This window comes from Thermobia domestica, chromosome 15, assembly GCF_964235325.1.
Source record: "Thermobia domestica chromosome 15, izTheDome1.hap1.1, whole genome shotgun sequence".
NCBI classification, from domain to species: domain Eukaryota; kingdom Metazoa; phylum Arthropoda; class Insecta; order Zygentoma; family Lepismatidae; genus Thermobia; species Thermobia domestica.
In genome coordinates, this window is record NC_137468.1 from 9,460,356 (window position 1) to 9,479,877 (window position 19,522).

The following is a 19,522-nucleotide window of genomic DNA, read 5'->3' on the forward strand; positions in this document are numbered from 1 at the left end:
ACCATTTCATTCATTTCTCATCACCACCGTTTCCTTTAGCCTAGTCGGCATAATCGTGGGACGTAAAACTCAAAGATTTCTTCATTACAAATCCCTGAAGATGAATGCGATGTCTGCATTCGAAATGTCCATTGTCAATACCTTCACCCGGGTGATAGCCCGAAAAGAGTTACAGAAACTGTTAGGTAAATAATTTGTTTTCGCCAGTGAGTTATTTTTGTTTATTCTTATTACATTAAAATTAAACAAATATGTCTCATTTCTTTCGGAGTTCATAAAGTACACTCAGTGCAAGTAGCTGTATTGTTTAAAAAGAATGTTGGGGGCACGGTGGCTCAGTGGTAGACCGCTCGCCTGTGGTGCTATGGGTCACTGATTTGATCCCAGGTCATGTAAGTTTGTAGTGAACATCATGCTCAAATCTACAGTAAATGTGATTGCAGCTTTGTGAATACGTTAGAGGTACGTAGACGACGCACGAATTCACACTTTTTGTTTTATTTATTTATTTATTTTTTATTTTTTAAAAGGAAATATTCTCTTTTCACCCTCCGAAGTAGAATGTTCTAGTACCACAAATTATTGGTTATATCAGGGCTCATAGCGAGTCACTTTTTTAACTAAAAGTTACTTTTTTTTTTTTTTTTAATTTGTCACTAAAAGTTGCTTTTTTGGGAGGTAAAGTGACTTTCGTGTGATTTATGTTTTGCGTTGGCAGTTTTCTAAGAAAAATATAAAACTAAATAGAAAAAGGCAGAAACTTGTTAGTCATTACTCTTCTGAAAGCTTCAGTACTTGGTGCCACATGTGAAACAGTCAGATTTATTCTCACTTCAGCTTTTATTCTTTCTAAAGCACAGTGGATGGTTGGTGGATGCTTAAGCTCTCAAAGTGGTGTTGGGAACCCTTCTGTGTCTATTCTTTCTTTTATTATAATAGTCTTCTAGTTTTCTCTCGTAATAGTTAACGCTGTACTCAATGTTGTTTATGTGTGTTTGTGTGGTTCATCATGTTCGTCTTGTGTTATGCTTCTTGCATGTTCTTCTTAAGAGTAGATGATGAATTTAAATATTTCATGGCTTTGAGAACTGTCAATGCTAAGTTAAATATAATGTCTGACATGAAGAAATTCGGAAATATTCCAGAACTGGTTCCACTTATTTAGAAGCTTCTTACATCTGCTAAGTCTGCTTACCGTTACTACAAAGCATACTTAGAAAACCTAAGAAAGGAGGAAGCTTAAAAAGAAGAACTAAAGGACAAAAGATTAAACAAGACAACAAAGAGAGAGGTGATGGAGAAATTGACAAAGGAAAAAAGGGGCATGATGGGATGTTGGTAACTTTTTCGTGTGCTTTTGGTCACTTTCTGGTAACATTTTCGTGTGCTTTTGGTGACTTTTCAACTATTTACAAGAGACCAGACCACTATGAGCCCTGTTGCAATAATTGACAAATAAATAAATAAAGTTTTCTTTCTCTTAAATGTGTTGAGCTTTTTCCGTTATCCTCCCACGTTTTCATTCCATCAATAATTTGAAAAGCATTCAGTTTCAGTAATCATTTGTGTCATTCAGCCTATAGGTTATAACTGCGAGCGTAAACTAGAAATTTTGTTTAATTTCATTTTTAAAGAGAGCATAGTTCAGTATATAATAACCAGAAGTCGATTTCCAATGTGCTTGTGCATATGTATAGCATACGAGGGCCGAGTCATAGGTTGTGGCAACTTTTTTACATTTTCTCGTAAACTGAAGGTAACACAAAAAAATCTAAGATATAAATTTGTAAGTATGTGGCATGCAACTTCCAAATGTTGCCGTCAGATTAAGTACGTACGCAGAGCGGTGGATGTGAGGAAGGGCCGAAGATTGGTCATTACCTGACAATGTTCCGCAACCTAAATAATGAATCGCCAGCAATGTGCGTACTAAAAATATCAGTTGTCCACAGCACGCTCATCCATTGCTTTGGGTACATCTGCATGGCATTGCCGTCATTTCTGTTGCGGAGATCTAGTATTGTAAACGTGTGTTGCTCGTGGTTCGTTACCTTCATTTCAGAACACTATCACTCAACGACTGAACTTGGGTGCGTGCTCACACTTACTACTCTGCGCACATATCAATCTAGTGGTAACATACTGTACTTTTAAATCTATATGTTAGATTCCGGTCAACATTGGCTCGGATAATTGATACTCCACTGTAATTTCAAATCTATGTATTAGATTTTTCATGTTATCTCCAGTTCGTGGAAAAAAAAAAAAAAAAAAAAAAGTTGCCATGACTTACGACTTAGCCCTCGTACCTAAATAGATACTCGAATGCTTGTAGCATGGGGTCCCTGGTTCGATTCCATCTCGCGCCAAATGGACTTTGTGGTGGACAAACACCGGGTTTTCTCGGGGTTCTCTTATTTCCTCCCACTTTCTTTATTCCACCATTTCATTTATTTCTCATCATCACCGTCTCCTTTAGCCTAGCCTGCATAAGCGTGGTACGTAAAACTGAAATTTCATTTCATTTTCGAATGCCTCTACTCTGAAATTGGATAATGGACATCTCCGCAATTGATTAAGGTATCCAAAAGATAGTAATAAGATCATCAATTCATTTTTGAGAAAATTTCAGTCGTGTTTGATGTATTACGTGTCTCTCCCAAATTCAAGACTTCATTTTAATCCAAAATGGCGTCAATGACATATGAAGAAGGTTAAAGAAATTTCCGGTCTAACATAGAAATAGTAATACATCAGTTTATTATTATTATTATTTCACGAGTGTTCCCTCTAAAGGTTCGCAAACGTATTGAACCAACTGTTTACAGCAGATGTGATGTCATCATTGTCATGAAAATTAATTCTCATATTTTTAAAAATAAATTAGGGACCTTGTGATAGAGAGAGCTAAAACTGGAGAATAGAGTGGGTGTGCTAACAAGTCCTGCCCGAATTTATAATGTTTCTACAATATTACCTGTGACAGTGACATGAAGCACTGCCCATCGTGTCCGTGGGTTTTCTCGTGGTACTGCTGTTTCCTCTCACGTTCTCATTCCACCATTTTTTTCATCTTCATTCAAATTGCCTTAATCATCCGCCTCCCTTAGCCTAAAGGGCATAATCGTAGGAAACCTGAAAGATTTCATTTCATTCCTTTTCATGAAGCATTGCCTTTTGAAAAGGCATTTGGCCGTCATTTTTGCTGAGAGCTATTTCATATCTAATTAACAACATAATACACCTGTTCTAAACGAATATCTGATCGCTCAGCAATGCGTTTGAGGCTAATTCTTCGATCTGTGTAAGTCATTTCCGAAGTTTTTTAAAATTTATTCATCATTGATGGAACAGTCCTTATTATCGGGATAAGTTGCAAACTCCCCCTCTTTACAGTATACAACCTATTTCTTTGTAGTGTCTTTGGAAGGCTTTTCATTAGGCATTGTCAAACACATTTTTTTTTTTCATAGTATTCCTAGTAATAATTCCGTTTGGGAAGAGGTATATCATTAACAACTCTCTATTTCGTCTGGTGGCCCCGCGTAGCGTAGTCGCTAACGCTTTCGCCTTCGGTGCGAGCGGTCTCGGGCTCGATTCCCGGTGGAGTCACTTTTTCAGGCCAGCCACCCTGAATTAGGTTTTCCTGGATTTTCCTCATGCCCAGGCAAATACCGGGGTGGTAACTAACTTATAGGTCCCAGGCTCGCCGGATTCTGTGCTCGCCGAGGGACGTCATCCCTCAAATCGTGAAGGGCTAAATGGCCTTAGATGTCGAAAGCCCAGAAATCTAAAATTCTAAAATCCTTCTCCATTTCGTCTGAACAAAATTCGTGTTCTAGGCTTCATGCTCTCTTTTCTAACCTTCATTGTTTAAAAGCAAAACTATAAGTTTAAAGTTTTAAACTGTTTTACAAAAAATGTATTAACTGACTGTTGTAAGGATTTTTGTTCAACTCTTACCTTTCCATGTAGACCATGAGTCAAACATCCTCTACCAAATGCTTGTTGATCACTATAATTTTACTGATAATGTGAACATCATTTTTTTTTTTTTTTTTTTTTTTTTTTTAAATAAAGTTTCTGCTCTAAAATTATTCTTAACGTAAATAAAAGTAAAATATGACGAAAGCAAACGTATGTTTTATATACTATGTACGATGTTTCAAAACAACACTGACAACGTTTGGGAAGTAAGTCCTGGCACCAAGATAAGACAAAAAGTATAGACCAACTTGGGTGCACAAATGCTTCCTTTCGGAGTTATAGGCTGCCGAAAACATGAAAAAATAAACTTTAAAAGTTGCGACTTTCGTAGTCGGCTCAAGACTTCAGTTAGGAACAATTATCTGCTGTATCCAAGTATCCCAGTTTCAGAATTCTGTAGTACTTCCGCAACAATTTTTATAGAGGCAGTTGGTGAGTACTTCAAATTACGTGTCCGTCGCTAAACTCCCTCTATAAAAGTTGTTGCGTGAGTACCTTAGGATTCTGAAACTGGAATATTTGGATAGAGCACATACTTGTTCCTAACTGAAGTCTTGAGCCGACTACGGTAGGTCGCAACCTTTAAAGTTCATTTTTTTTTTTTCATGTTTTCGGCAACCTATAACTCCGAAAGGAAGCATTTGTGCACCCAGGTTGGTCTATACTTTTTGTCTTATCTTGGTGTTAGGAATGACCTTTGAAACGTTGTCAGTGTGGTTTTAAAACACCCTGTATATGTCCTTTGTTAACAGTTTCGGCAATGTTAGCACAGGTTTCTAAAATCTAGAACTTTGCTTTAGTCATATTTTATTTTTATTTGAGTTTTACTTAGTTCCAAGCTGTAATGACAAGTATTATTCTTGAGTGACTATTTTGTTGGATCAAAAGATCCAATATATTTCAGACAGAAATTTTCTTGTTGGCCTTATATCTCGAGAACTACATATAGTGCAGCCAAACCAAAACTACTACCTAACTCAGTATGATGTCCTTATTCCGTAAAAAATACGAAAACTCGATTTAGGGGCCATTCTGGATTGTGGCCCCTGATCCAAAAAATCCAATGTTTTTCATTCAATTACAAATTTTCTTGTACGCCTTATATCTCGATAACTATATATACTGTAGCCAAAGCAAAACTATCACTTAACTCAGTATGGTATACTTATTCCGTAAAAAATATGAAATCTCGATTTAGGGTCCATTCAAAAATTTTGTTGCCCCTGATCCAAAAAATCCAATATATTTCATTCAATCAAGTATTTTCTTGTACGCCCTATATCTCGAGAACTACTCAGTATGCTGTTCTTATTCCGTTAAAAAAAAAAAAAAAAAAAAACTCGATTTAGGGGCCGATTAAAATTTTTGTGGCCTCTAATCCAAAAAATCCAATATATTTCATTCAACCAAACTTTTATTTGTACGTCTTATATCTGGAGAACTGCATATAATGTATCCAAACCAAAACTACCACTTAACTCAGTTTGATGTGCTTATTCCGTAAAATATACGGAAACTCGATTTATCTAGAGGCCGTTCAAAAATTTTGTGGCTCCTGACCCAACATCTAATTATTGGCCAAAATAGCAATGTTTTGATCCATTTTTTGGATCATTCCTAAAATTCTTGTTTTACTTTTGTCTGTGTTTGTGAAACAAGATCTGATAAAATAAGATACTTATAGTATGTAATTTTATTTTTGTAGAATCGAAAAGTGTAAAGTAATGGATAGCAAAATGCGACCTATATGGATAGTCTATGAGAACGATGATCCATATGGAGATGATATCTACATGATTTTTAAGAATGGAGATGACCTTCGCCAAGATATGTTGACGCTACAGATGATCAGGATTATGGACAAACTATGGAAGAACGAAGGCTTAGATTTAAGGCAAGTATTAACCGTAAACTAACGTTTAAATGGTATTCATTGGGTATGACTTGGTTTTCTCTAGCCACGGTAGTCTAACTAACTAACATTGTAACTCTGTGGCCTATGGAATTCGGAGGTTCAATGCCGCGATCACGAAAGCTCTCCATTGACTTCTGTCCTGAGCCAACTAGATCCAGTTTCTATTTTGTATTCCTGTTTGTGAGAGATCCATCTTAATAGTGTCCTCTCATTTGCGTGTAGATCTCTTTGATGGTCGTTTCCTGATTAGATTTCCAATTAAAACTTTGAAAGTGTTCCTTCTTTCTTTCTTTCTGGCTATATGACCTACCCGCATGAGCCTCCTAGAATTGATGACTCTAAATGCAGTTTCTCGTTATGAAGTTTCGACCATTTTCCATTCCCATTTCTCGTGAGTTCGAATATTCGCCTCACAATGTCAGGATTTTATTCTCAAATACTTAGGTAATCTACGCGGAAGGTAAAGAGGATGTATTAATTTAAAGAGTTTTTGGGGTAAAACTAAATATTTAGAGGAGAAATATTTCTTACCGTGAACCAACAATATTGTAACATACTAAAGAAATACTAACTGAACCTGCGCTCTCTCCACAGCACATCATTCACATATGAGCATGAATCTCCTTGTCGTTCCTCACAACATCTGTGTATGTCCCTTTACAGACACAAATGAAAGACGTCTTAAAATTCGGCAATGGATGCCATAAAGGGGAGATTTTTTCGATTATTTTTTCAATATCTTGCACCGTTTGCAAGATTTGAGCCTACTTCCGGTTGAAGTTTCTAATTCATATATGATCAGTGTTTTCTTTCTTCTTGCATGCAGAATGTAGGAAGCAAGTACATTACACACACAATTAATTATAATGTCAGTGATATCTGGTGTTCGTTGGGCAAAACATTCCAAACAATAAAGATTCATCTTAGACTGGAGAAATAGTTATACTTCGTTTTTCATTATTATTTGGCCATGAAACAAATGTCTCAGAGATATACAGCCCCTGTAGACAACTATGTTGTAGTGGAATGTATAACTCATAGGATATGATACTTTTTTAAAATGTCAACACTTCCAGTGTACCCCTAAAAATGTAATAAAAAATAACGACCGGGTTTTTTTAAATATTCAATTAGAACTGAACTATCTACATAAAATTTGCAATCGATCAGTGAAATCGGCATCTGTCTAGAGCCTATGGTTTCCGAGAACTCTCTGTCGAAAGGATTGACCACAAACATATAAACTTTTATTGACCTCAAACATATAAACCTAGCATTTTAATCTATTGAAAATAAAGGAAAATGGCACCTCTTATTAGAATTTATTGTTCCTGCGTACAGAATACGAATAATAATGAATTTTGTATGGGTAATTCTATGTCGCACAATGTCACATGCACAAAAGATCACTGAGGAAAACGAAGAACCATAGGGAGTAGTACGGAAAAAAATCATTGTATACGAATTCCAATTAGTACTTTTTTTTGTGTTAAAAGTGAAAAAAAATAGCAGTTAGTGGACGAGCGCTGTTATAATCTCAAGGTAACATCTACACCATTTGAGAAGGTTTTGAGTAATAATCAAGGAACGTTTGTGAGGAATCCTGTGAAAGTTCATATTTTCAAGAGTGCAACTTTGGTAGTAATTTATTACTAGGAAAAAAAAGTTTTTGTTTTGATACTTCCATATCACAACGATGAATGCCATATGATGTGATAAGTTGGCTGTGAATGTTTTAAGAAAACGCCGCTGAGGAAGATGGGAGTTCCCATTGAAAATTCCGGTAATTACTAAATACACGCATTCCACGATCTAATCTAAACGAATATTGTAATCATACGTGAGTTTAGTTGTATAAGTTGTCTGTTATGATACTGTTATTTCTGACAAGCGACCATTCCGATTTGGTGAATTCAATTGCTGGAAATGATTGCTAGCACTGGATTCAGCACCAAAAGAAGCCGAGAAAAAGAGGGTGTTTAGTGGCAGACTGTATACAGAATTGGAGATAGGTGAGGGCAAAGTGCAAAGATAGAACGTAGATAATGTCTAGAAATTCTACGTTAATTTTGAAAGGAGTAGAGGGATTGAGATCAATTATTGGATATGATGAATGCATGTATAGCTCCACTAATAAGTGTAATGTGAATCATGGGGGACATATGAAAAGCCGCCATGTTGGATTTAGCGCAAGAAGAATATACGGGAAAGGGGTCATGTGAAAGGGCTCTTTACGCACACCATCTGTTGAAATCAATAGTGGCCAATACGGTTTTAGACTCCTGTTTAATTGTAACTGTTATGGACCTTAAGAATGATTGTATGGTTGATACAAAAATGGAGACAACAGTGGGCACATTTTAAAAAAGATAAAGATGGAAAAATCGGGCTCGTCACAACTGTCACCAGCATTGAAATTGAAGCAGTAGTCGACAGGTGTCATGAATATGCCAGCTGCTGTTTGCAAATATCCAGTTTTGTAGAAAGCATATGTAATTATAACTTAAAACCTTGGTGCTGTGAACTGGAAGTGGGGAGTGATTTCAAGTTGAGTGTCGTGTAACCATCAGGGATAAGGAGTCAGGTATGTTCAACATTATCCGGTTTCTGCACCAATTCTTCATCTTTATTGGTTCTCCAAGAATCAGCGAGTTTTATCTGCTGTATAGAAGGCCAGAAAACGTCAGTCATGAACTCTTGTCAGGTTACCCTTGGTCATATTTGTACTTTTACCAGCACGCGAATGAATATTGGGTGGATCGGGACGTTTGTTGGCTGGAAAGTGGCCTCATTCACGTTTGTGGTTGTTCCTCATTCACGTCAACTTTACGACAGTATTGCTACATTGCCATAGCATGGAACACCTCCTGTTACAGAGGCCTCAAACTGTATTGGCCATTATTGATTTCAATAGACGGTGTGCGTAAAGAGCCATATGTCACATGATCTTTTTCCCGTATATTCTTCTTGCGCTAAATCCAACATGGCGGCTTTTCAGATATTCTCCATGATTCACATTACGCCTATTAGTGGAGCTATACATGCATTCATCATATCCAATAATTGATCTCAATCCCTCTACTCCTTTCAAAATTAACATAGAATTTCTAGACATTTTCTACGTTCTATCTGCCCTCACTTATCTCCCACCCTATATAAAGTCTGCTACAAAGCCAGTCTGAGTTATTAAGCCACAAACACAGTGACTTTCAAATACGTTAAATAAAAAGAATAAAAAATAGGTAAAAAAATAACAATATACGTAAGGTGCTGTATTTTGTTACAGGCTTTGCAATTAAATTTTGCAATAAATAAATAAATAAATAAATAACTTTTTGTGCATTTCGTTTATAGGAATAAGTTGAACGAAAATATTTGTATAATTTTAGGATGAATCCATATGGTTGCATATCAATGGAGCACAAAGTGGGATTCATAGAAGTGGTTCTAAATGCAGAAACAATAGCAAATATACAAAAAGAAAAGGGAATGTTCTCGGCTACATCGGCCTTCAGGAAAGGATCCCTTCTAGGTAAGCATTCAGACATTTATTTTATTATTAACACATTGCTTTATTAGAGATATACGTATCTATGAACTGTACGTTTTGTCGTCAGCTTTGTTCTTCTTTCATGTACTATTATTTATTTATTTTTTCAGCGTGGTTGAAGGATCATAATCCGTCAGAAAGTGAGCTAAACAAAGCAATAGAAGAATTCACATTGTCTTGTGCTGGATATTGCGTTGCAACTTATGTTTTAGGAATAGCAGATAGGCATTCGGATAACATTATGGTTAAGAAAAGTGGCCAGGTAAGTTTTTTTAAGTATGTCATAACCAGGACAATACATGCAAGAACTATAGGGATGAGATTTACGATATTTTTCTGGTATTCTGTTTTCATGAATCAAATTATTGAATTTTCGATAACTTTCTTTTGCCACCATTTTCCAAGTCTGTACTAGAACTGGATCACGGTTAGATGAGTTTTAAGTTTGTTATGAGAAAGTATTCTATACCAAGTGTGGCCAACATTTTTAGGCTCTGTAGGATATGAGAACAGGGCACAAAGTGCTTACGAATAAGACACAGACAGAGTTACGGAGTTATAGCATGTGCAAATAGAGAGAGATTATTATGGTATAGATTATAAGGAGGAAAATTACAAATATATAGATTATGAAGACAGTTTATGAAGATGTAGATTATGGAAATATTGATTGATTGATTAATTATAGGAGGATTAGCGTAATTGTGGATTACGATTGATTAAGTGATTAGCAAAGATTATAATGAAGATGTAGGGCACAGATTAAAAATAAAGATTACTAGAAGAATTAAGTAGTGTGTTTATTCTTGATAAAATTTCTACATTCGCGAGACACACTTCGTGTTTCTTAGATTTATCTAGAGGATCAAGAACTACTTTTTCATATCAGAAATCACTGGCGGTCTACTAATATTCAGTCGCTCGTTAGAGGGAAACATAAAACAATTGCACTGATAGATACAGACAGCATGACAGACCACCACAGGCTACTTCTCACCAGTAGACTCCGGACGATGCGTTGGCCATTTCTGCTTTATACTGTCTTCAGATAAATGCCTAGCTTTGAGTTACGATTGTGCTCATTTTTTTATAGTATTATTTCATTTTTTTTTCTTCTGTATGACCTTAAATTCACTAAGTCAGTTCTAATTTACTAACTTAAACGTTTATCTCTTCTTCTTTACCGGCCGCGGTGCCTCAGTGGTAGAGCGTTCACCTCTGGTGCATGGGGTCCTTGGTTTGATCCCAGCTCACGCCAAGTGAGCTTTGGTGGACAAACACTTTGTGCGTGCGTTTTCTCGGGGTTCTCTCCTTTCCTCCCAATTTCTTCATTCCACCATTTCATTCCTTTATCATCATCACCGTCTCCTTTAGCCTAGCCGGCATAATCATGGGACGTAAAACTTAAAGATTTCATTTTTCTTCTTCTTTATCTTTTAGTGGGGACGGTGGCTCAGTGATAGAGCGCTTACATCTGGTGTGTGAGTTCCCTGGTTCGATCCCGACCAAATAAGTTTGTGCTGGACAACGTCGTGTCCGTGGGTTTTATTGGAGTTTCCTCCCATATTTTCATTCTACCAATTCTTTCATTATCATTCACTTGCCTTTATTATCTGTCTTCTTTAGCGTAATGGGCATAATCATGGGATGTTAAACTGAAAAAAATCATTTAATTTTTTTTTCTATATCTTTAAAAGTGTATTTCTGCCAGGTTTTAATACTTCTAATTTCTGCACCGAAAAAAAGCTAAATTAATTTTAATCTGAAGGAAAGAATTGATGCATTAATATTGTTCTAAAAAATTGTGGGTGGATGTGCCTTATTTATTGTGTCCTCAAAGAGTTTTCCTGTCACTTACTCTGTATTTTGTTAATAGATAAAATCAGTTATTTGAAAATTAAATCACTTTATAAAATCTTCTCTTCCAAAGGCTTTAAAATTGAAAAATATGAAGAACTGTCATCTTGATAAACTTGCTGCTTTTGATGAAAAAAAATCTCGCATAGATTTCTTGATGAAAGTACTGGAGATTTTCTGTAACCTTGAACTATATGTAAGTTACACTTGGATACTACTAGTACTTTTCTTGAAGGTGATTTTAACACATGACCTCTAATATACATGCAGATTAAAAGAAAAATTAGTAATTCCGCATAATTAGCAGTATTGCAAACTTTTATACACGCAGAATCCATGCTACTTTTCTCTTCATGCTGACTTCGAGATGCTACCATACTTTCCTTGATTTCTATTGAAGGTTTGAGCGGATATAGCAGCTTGACTCTAGATTTGTCAGAAACATCACAAAAGTTTAGGAGTGAGGGTCATCGAACATAGAACCTCGAAGGCACAATTCAATTGTGTCACTTGTTTTCTATTCATTTTGTCCATATTCAGAATTCGAAAATCACCAACAACTCTCAATGGAAATTCAGTAACTGTCGGGCGTTTTGAAGAAAGAAAAGAAAGAAAAAAAAAACTACAATCAACTTCATAACATAAATATACGGTGAGGAGGATTAAAAAATTATCGGTAGTACTCACGAAGACATAATGTCTTCTGTCCTGTTCCTATTTCTCAATTTGTAGCCGTCGTTTAATTTGTTTCCATGGTTGGAAGAGAAAGGGCCAAGGCAAACATGCAAATTACTGCATGTAGTTGCTTAGCCTGGTTTCAAGAACATTATATATCCCACTGCTTCATTTCACGACTTATATGAGATATAGTTTCGTCTAAATGGTCACAGGAAGGAATTGTCCACAGAGAATCTTTATATAATTCACTTAGAACAGCTGCAAGATTTTAAAGTTGATGTGATATGCAGTATCAGGTTCACGAATTATTATTTCAATGTACAAGAGAGAATGGAAGAGTAAGGTTAAACTTAGCTGTACAATCCACTGTTTTGCATGTATTTAGTTATAATTTTTGTGTGTAGTAGGCATCGAGGTACAGCACGTCTAACAGCTATTGGTACAGAGTGTAATGTTTTCTTTCTTCTGCTGACTAAGCTAGTCAAAACGTTGCATAGTGATTAGTACATTACACAAAATAGGGCGTATGTAGTATAATTCGATTCTTGTGTGTGAAGGGGAGGAAACAGATAGAAACATGTCAAAAACTGATATAATGTGATGACGTATAAACATGTGAATATGTGGTTTAATGTGTTTTCCAACAGGAGGAACACCCTCTATACAGTCGTAATCTAGCCCCTTCTGAATATTCTGTTTCTGGATTCCTGAAGAAACATCTTCGTGCACAATGTTTTGACACCTTAAAGTAGTGCAAGATTCTGCCGTTACCTGACTCAAGTTTGGAGCACAAATCTTTTGCAGCCGACATGAACTATTTGGTCTCCCAATGGAATAAATGTTCAAACCGCAGTGTTGACTACGTGCGATTTTAGTATGATAACTTATGCATAACTACTACAGTTTAATATTTGTACTTCTTCAAGTTCAGGAATAAATTCATATTCATCTTACTTTTTGATTCTCCTTTGTTCAGGAATAAATTAAATATTCGCTTTACTTCTTGATACTCCCCTTGTTCAAGAATAAATTCAATATTCAACTTTTTGATTCTTCCTTCTTCAGGAATAAATTCAATATTCACCTTACTTTTTGATTCTCCCTTATTTAGGAATAAATTCAATATTCGCCTTACTTTTTGATTCTCCCTTATTTAGGAATAAATTCAATATTCACCTTACTTTCTGATTCTCCCTTATTTAGGAATAAATTCAATATTCACCTTACTTTTTGATTCTCCCTTATTTAGGAATAAATTCAATATTTACCTTACTTTTTGATTCTTCCTTATTCAGGAGTAAATTCAGTATTCACCGTACTTTTTGATTCTCCCTTGTTCAGGAATAAATTTAATATTCACCGTACTTTCTGATTCTCTCTTGTTCAGGAGGAAATTCAGCATTCACTTTATTTTTTGATTGTCCGTTGTTCAGGAGTAAATTCAATATTCACTTTACTTTTTGATTTATTCCCTATGAGAGAGATCGAGCATATTCCAGTAGTTCAGATCTCATCTCAAACTATAGGTCCGGTTCTTTATAGCCTCACTTCTGACAAAGACCGGAAATACGAACCAGTCAACTAGCCCATAAAGGCTATATATTCTTTAGATGTAGTGATATACGTTTTTTTCTCTCTCCAGCATTGTTAAAGAGCAGGTGTACACCAACAACCGACAGACACTGAATGAAGTCAAAGAAAAAACATGTACAGAGCCAATAAGTGTCGAAGTGTAAGCGTTACTATGCATATACTAGAAAATGTCATCCACATACAAAAGTAAATAGATTACCAATGCGTTCATTTTCAGCATATTTTAAAATCAGAATATTCACATCAACGTTTTAAAAGCTCCGTAAGTTTTTTTAGCACATAGATGAATGCTGCTTTTAGTGTAACACCCTGTATAAAACAAAAATTTGGTTTTCTAGAATGTATAAATTATTTTCCTTCAAGGATCTTAATTTTTATGGTAACATGTACATTAATCGTACTTTATTTCTGGTAATTAGTTACGTTTTTACGTTATTTTGTAGTTATTTCACATCGATTTTGGACATATTTTGGGCCATTTTAAAGAAAAATTTGGTTTTCGAAGAGAGCGTGTTCCGTTCGTGTTGACCCATGATTTTGTAAATGTGATCAACAAAGGACAGACGAAGAAAGAGGCGATTGAATTTCAGAAATTTCAGAAGCGCTGCGAACAGGTAACTTTCCACTTTTTTAAAATTAGTTTTTGTTTGTTTGTTTTTTGTGTTATGAGATCATAATAGTTGCTTCGTCATTTTCTTGTATGCGTGTGTATTTCACTTATGGTTTGGAACAAAGGATTTCAAAAGCGAACATAGCAAAGTGATTACGTAAATAGTAAGAAAAGTGAAAACTGTTACAGGGAAAAAAAAGAAAGAAAGAAAGAACTTAACCATTATAAGTTTTGACTTTTTTTAAGGTAAATTATAGACTTTCGGTCAAGCAGCTACAGCATCATCCCTATTTATCCTTAGGTCTTGATTCATACCTCATTGTCTCTAGAATAGAGGATCCCGGTTTCAATCCCAGCTCCTGCCAACTGAACTTTGTGGTGGACAAACCGTGTTCGTGGATTTCCTCTGGGTTCTCCCGTTTCATCCCACTTTTTCATTCCACCATTTTCGTGCATTTCTCATCATCACATTCTCTTTTAGCCTAGCCGGCATAACCGTGGGACGTAAAACTCGAAGATTTCATTTCATTTCTTCAAAATAGAACAATCTTACAAACGGTACCATTCATATTTCCCTATCGTGTCCCTGAGGTGGGGAATTTTGAGAGAAATAGGGATTTTTTCTTTTAAATTTTGAGCCCCTCTGTGTTAACGCACAGATCTCAAAATCAACTGAAAGACAGTAAGGATGTACTAAATGTGTGTACAAAATTTTAAGCTTCTATCTTGAATAGTAAGGGCGGGAAAAATTTACTAATAAGCCCATAATACCCGAGATTAATAGGTTGAGTTGATAAGTCCCTTTCAGCAGCGAGGCTATATGAGACGTGGACCTACTGATTAACGTGAAATTCGAACCACTTAAGCTTCTGCCGGGAATCGAACCCTTGTCTCCCACACCTCAGATTAATAGGATTTGTGATTATAAAGTAATGAGAGAAAATACAGAACGGAAACCATTTACGAAAAACTATAGTAAAGGCAAGTAGCAGTGTTACGTGTACACTCCGTGAAAGAGTTTGGTTTGTACGTGGAGGGATATTTTTCAATATTGAAACCGGTCTTCACCACTTCCATTTTTAGTAGAGATATTAGAATGGAGATGGAATATATTCTTTGGACTCTTAATTGATTACAGGAAACTGATTCTCGCTATCTATTACAGTTTTTACTCTATAGCGATTAACGTGAAATCTGAAGCGGTTCATTTCTGCAACTTTCGGTTTGAATAGGGGACTAAGAGAAAATATAGTATCTATTCTTAGAATGCTAAATGGATTCCTAAAAACCGCTTCTCACTGTCTATTACCGTTTTTTCTCTAAGCGGTCAACTTTTAAAGTGAAAGTGCTTGATTTCTTCCACTTCTGGTTGCAATAGAAGGTTAAAAGAATATGGTACCTATCCTTGGAACACCACCACAATACACATATTTTTTAGTCCCACTTCGTACTTGTGCAAACTAATTACAGAAACTTCAAGATGGCGTGGCACTTAAAACTAGGTGTGCTCGACCTTTTGTTTTTTATTTCAAAATACTTATAATGGACTCCTGTACCCCTTGTATATATTTAACGCAAGAGGTTACAGACACCCTGTATAAAGAGGTTTTGGTTACCTTTCTCAATAAGAAAGAATTTCGCAAGGATAAAAATAAGTGCATAGAAAATGAACTGTGTAGTGAGCTGAATGTTATAGATGATGATGACCTGCGAGAAGTTTTGCGATTAGGATGGTAATATGCCTTCCCAATTCTTTTTGTGAGAAATGTAAAGGCTTGGTCGAATTCACTGTTATATATTCTGGTACAGGAAGATGGGAAATTTGGGCGCTGCAGGAGTATCGATGAGCATTTATGGATTTTATGGGAGTAGTTACATATGTACTTATAGAAGCTATAGGGCTTATATTCGTATTTAAAAAAACGTACTTTGTGCCTCCGTGTTTGTTACTTTAATTGAATCTTCTCTCTCTGGGAATTTCCTTCAGGACCATTTTCATTACTGCGTCACTCGGTCCTTATTTTTACATGTTCTATTGTAGTTTGTGTTGTCTTTTAGAAAAGAATTTATACAGAATATTCCGTAGACTTAATTTCGGTTTGTTTTCAGATTATTTACATTACGTCAAAAGTTTTGTTGGGATTATTTCACGTAGGTTCTAGGTTCTTTCTATAAACTCGTAATCTTACTTAAAATGACCCTTGTAATCTCTACCGTGCTTCTACAGAAATGCTACTCCGAAATCACTACTTCACAAATCTTCTCAATTTGCTTTATTCTCAATCTGAACCTATGTGATAACTCATAATTACCATTACCGTCTTACTAATTCTTATTCTTTTAAACTCTTACCACAAATATTTTAAAAGCCTCTTAGCTCTGACTTCAAAATATCTTCCGTAAAATCTTCCATGAATCTAATCTCTATAATCTCTACCTAATCTTTATATTTGCACATACTCATAACTAACTTCCTTAGAAACAGCTAGTGTCACATTGTAAAACACTTTGTGCGTACATACTCTTATATTCTAACAGGTTTAATATGATTATCCCTACTTCGAGTTGAATTGTCAGTTGAAAATTATTTCGAAACTCCATACCTGATACCTATAAAAAGTGTGGGCCGCGGTGGCTTAGTGGTAGAGCGTTCACCTTTGGTGCTTGGGGTTCCGGGTTCGATCCCAACCCCTGCCAAGTAAACTTTGTGGTGGACAAACACCGTGTGCGTGAGTTTTCTCGGGGTTCTCCCGTTTCCTCCCACTTCCTTCATTTCACCATTTCATTTATTATTCATCATCACCGTCTCCTTTAGCCTAACCAGCATAACCGTGGAACGTAAAACTCAAAGATTTCATTTCATTTTTTCTATAAAAAGTGTGGAACTCCAGCTTGCCAGAAGAAACCTTTTTAACAAATTTCACAGAGCCAGAATAAGTGTTCAACCACCTAAGTTCTAAAATTCACAAAGTTTGCGGAATGTTAAACCTGCCAGTGAAATTAGTGCTTACAACAGCCAAATTATGTGGAAGTGAGGGACAACCACATTATGTAGAATTTCGTCTAAATGTTATTTTTAACAATAGTATTTTCAGAAAGAAAACGCGCATTGACTTTAAATACAGGGACAACGATCAAGATTAATCAAAAACCGAAATTAAGTCAACTGGATATAGTATGTACAAATTGTTCTTTAGAAAAAATAAATAAATAAATAAGAGATGTAAAGATAGGAAATCGGTGGCGCAGTAATAAAGGTGATGTGCAGAAGACGTTCTCACGGAGGAAAGAAATCTTCGATTAAGGTAGTAAACGGGAAGACACAAAGTAAGACACTTTCCTTATGAATATTTGCTCTATAGCTTTGCTCTGTATTTGCTCTTTGCTCTATGAATATTTGCTCTATAACTAAGTAGTTACATAGTTTCGGCAACGTGGAAGACTGTTTGGTAGATACGTTTGAGGAGATTGGAAGGATGTGTTATCTTTGAAATGAGATATTGGAAGGCAGGCGGACATCCAGAAATTTTTGTGTGTGACGGGGGAAGGGAGGAATCCTACAAGGCTTTACGTCTCTGTAGTATTGAAGTGGAATTATTCTGCACCCGAAAAAACGATAAGTAATTGTAAAATACTCCACCTATATTTACAGAAAATAAATGATAGAACTAGATAGTTTTTATAAGCGGAAGAATACAGATGAAGTGTAAGATAAATGTTCATGCTACAGCAATCATTTCCTTGTTAAACAAATATAATTTTGTTGAGAAAGTATACAAATTTATGAGTTAGGACGTTTTGGGGAGGGTCCGGGGTACCCCTTTTCCCCGTGGCTGCACCCCGTTGGTACATCAAACTGCTTTCGAATATAGGGTAGCTTTTATATAAGGGTTGTGAATCATCCGTCTCTTTTAGCCTCAAGTGCATATCAATGTGTGATTAAATTATTGTTCATTTAACTTTTTTTTTTTTTTTTTTTTTTTTTTTAATAGGTTTCTGGCACATCTATTTTCCTTAAACTGTAATTACTTGAGGACATTACATTCTAATTTTCAGGTTCTACTTTCTGAAATATATTATAATATAAATTGAGCAAATAACAGGAATCATGCTGAATGACTTAAAGTTCTTTAGAGAACTGTATAAAATTAAGCAACTAGAGTATATGTGATCCGTAACGAAGTGTTAATAGAGTATGTACTGGTGCATGCTATAGGATGCATTTTTTTTAATATTTAAAAGACGAAAAACAACTCACCTTACAATCTTGTAATAAATTATAACTGCTGTTTCAAAACATCTGAGGCCTCTGCCTGAGCGTGAGTTCTGCTACGTTGCTAAACGTGTAACAAGTTGATTTGACTCTTTCTTCTGGAAAATCCCAATAAACCCCAATAAAATACTTTTAAAAAATAATAATGAAACGCACGCAAGTTGATTTCACGTTTTCAAGATATTATGTTCAAAATATCTAAAAATGTTCCTTTTGAACAAGACAAGAAAGGTTTTACATATATTTTCCAAAGGAAGAAATCAGAGATGTATTCGAACTGTGTGTATTTTAATAAGAATGTAAGGTAAGATTTGTTTTGTCATTTAAATGTTACTGTACAATTGTGATCATAAGATGTATTTCGATTTTTTTTCCTGAAACGTACTAACATGGTTTAGACAATAAGGCAGTAGATTGTGCTATAGAAGCTGAATTACTTGTATAATGTAAACGAGAAACAACGTAGTAATTAATGCATTACTTTTCCTTCTACATTTATAGGCGTTCCTGATATTGAGACGTCATGGCTCTCTGATTCTTTCTTTGTTTGCTATGATGATCTCAACGGGGTTACCAGAGCTCAGTTCAGAGAAGGATCTAAGCTACTTGAGGGATACTTTGGTAAGTACCTTGGCCTTCTCTACTGAATTTACAAAAAATACTTCTAAAATACTAGATAATAGATTTTATAGCGTAACTTTTCAGATTTGATTTTTGATTTGATTTAGAGTTTAATGTCCTTTTCAACAGCAAGGCTATATGCGACGTAGACGTAGAGCTTAACGTGAGATCCGAACCACGTGAGTTTCTGCCAGGAATCGAACCCGGGTCTCCAACACCAGAGGAGCGTACGCTAGTTGCTCGGCCACGAGGGAGCCCTAAAACCTTTCAGGATTTACAAATGACATTGAAGTTGAAGATTATATTAAATATATTATAACTTCTTTTTATTTATTCCATACGAAACACTATAATCTAAAACACTTCAAATAATAACAAGATAATATTAAAATTTTTACAATGTAACTTTTTAAACATGTAATCTAAAATAGTCAAGAA

At 35.5% G+C, this 19,522-nt stretch overlaps 1 protein-coding gene across 2 annotated transcripts in view; it reads left to right on the plus strand.

Moving 5' to 3' along the window:
- Window positions 1–19,189, plus strand: part of Pi3K92E (phosphatidylinositol 3-kinase 92E) — an 82,893-nt gene extending 63,704 nt beyond the window's left edge. For both annotated transcript variants that reach the window (XM_081741294.1, XM_081741295.1), the window contains exons 13-17: window positions 5,693–5,881; window positions 9,292–9,434; window positions 9,563–9,714; window positions 14,024–14,194; window positions 18,965–19,189. In XM_081741294.1, coding sequence (XP_081597420.1) covers window positions 5,693–5,881; window positions 9,292–9,434; window positions 9,563–9,714; window positions 14,024–14,194; window positions 18,965–19,174 — 865 coding nt within the window. In that variant the 3' untranslated portion in view covers window positions 19,175–19,189. The remainder of the gene's footprint in view (window positions 1–5,692; window positions 5,882–9,291; window positions 9,435–9,562; window positions 9,715–14,023; window positions 14,195–18,964) is intronic.
- Window positions 19,190–19,522: the final 333 nt, after the last annotated feature.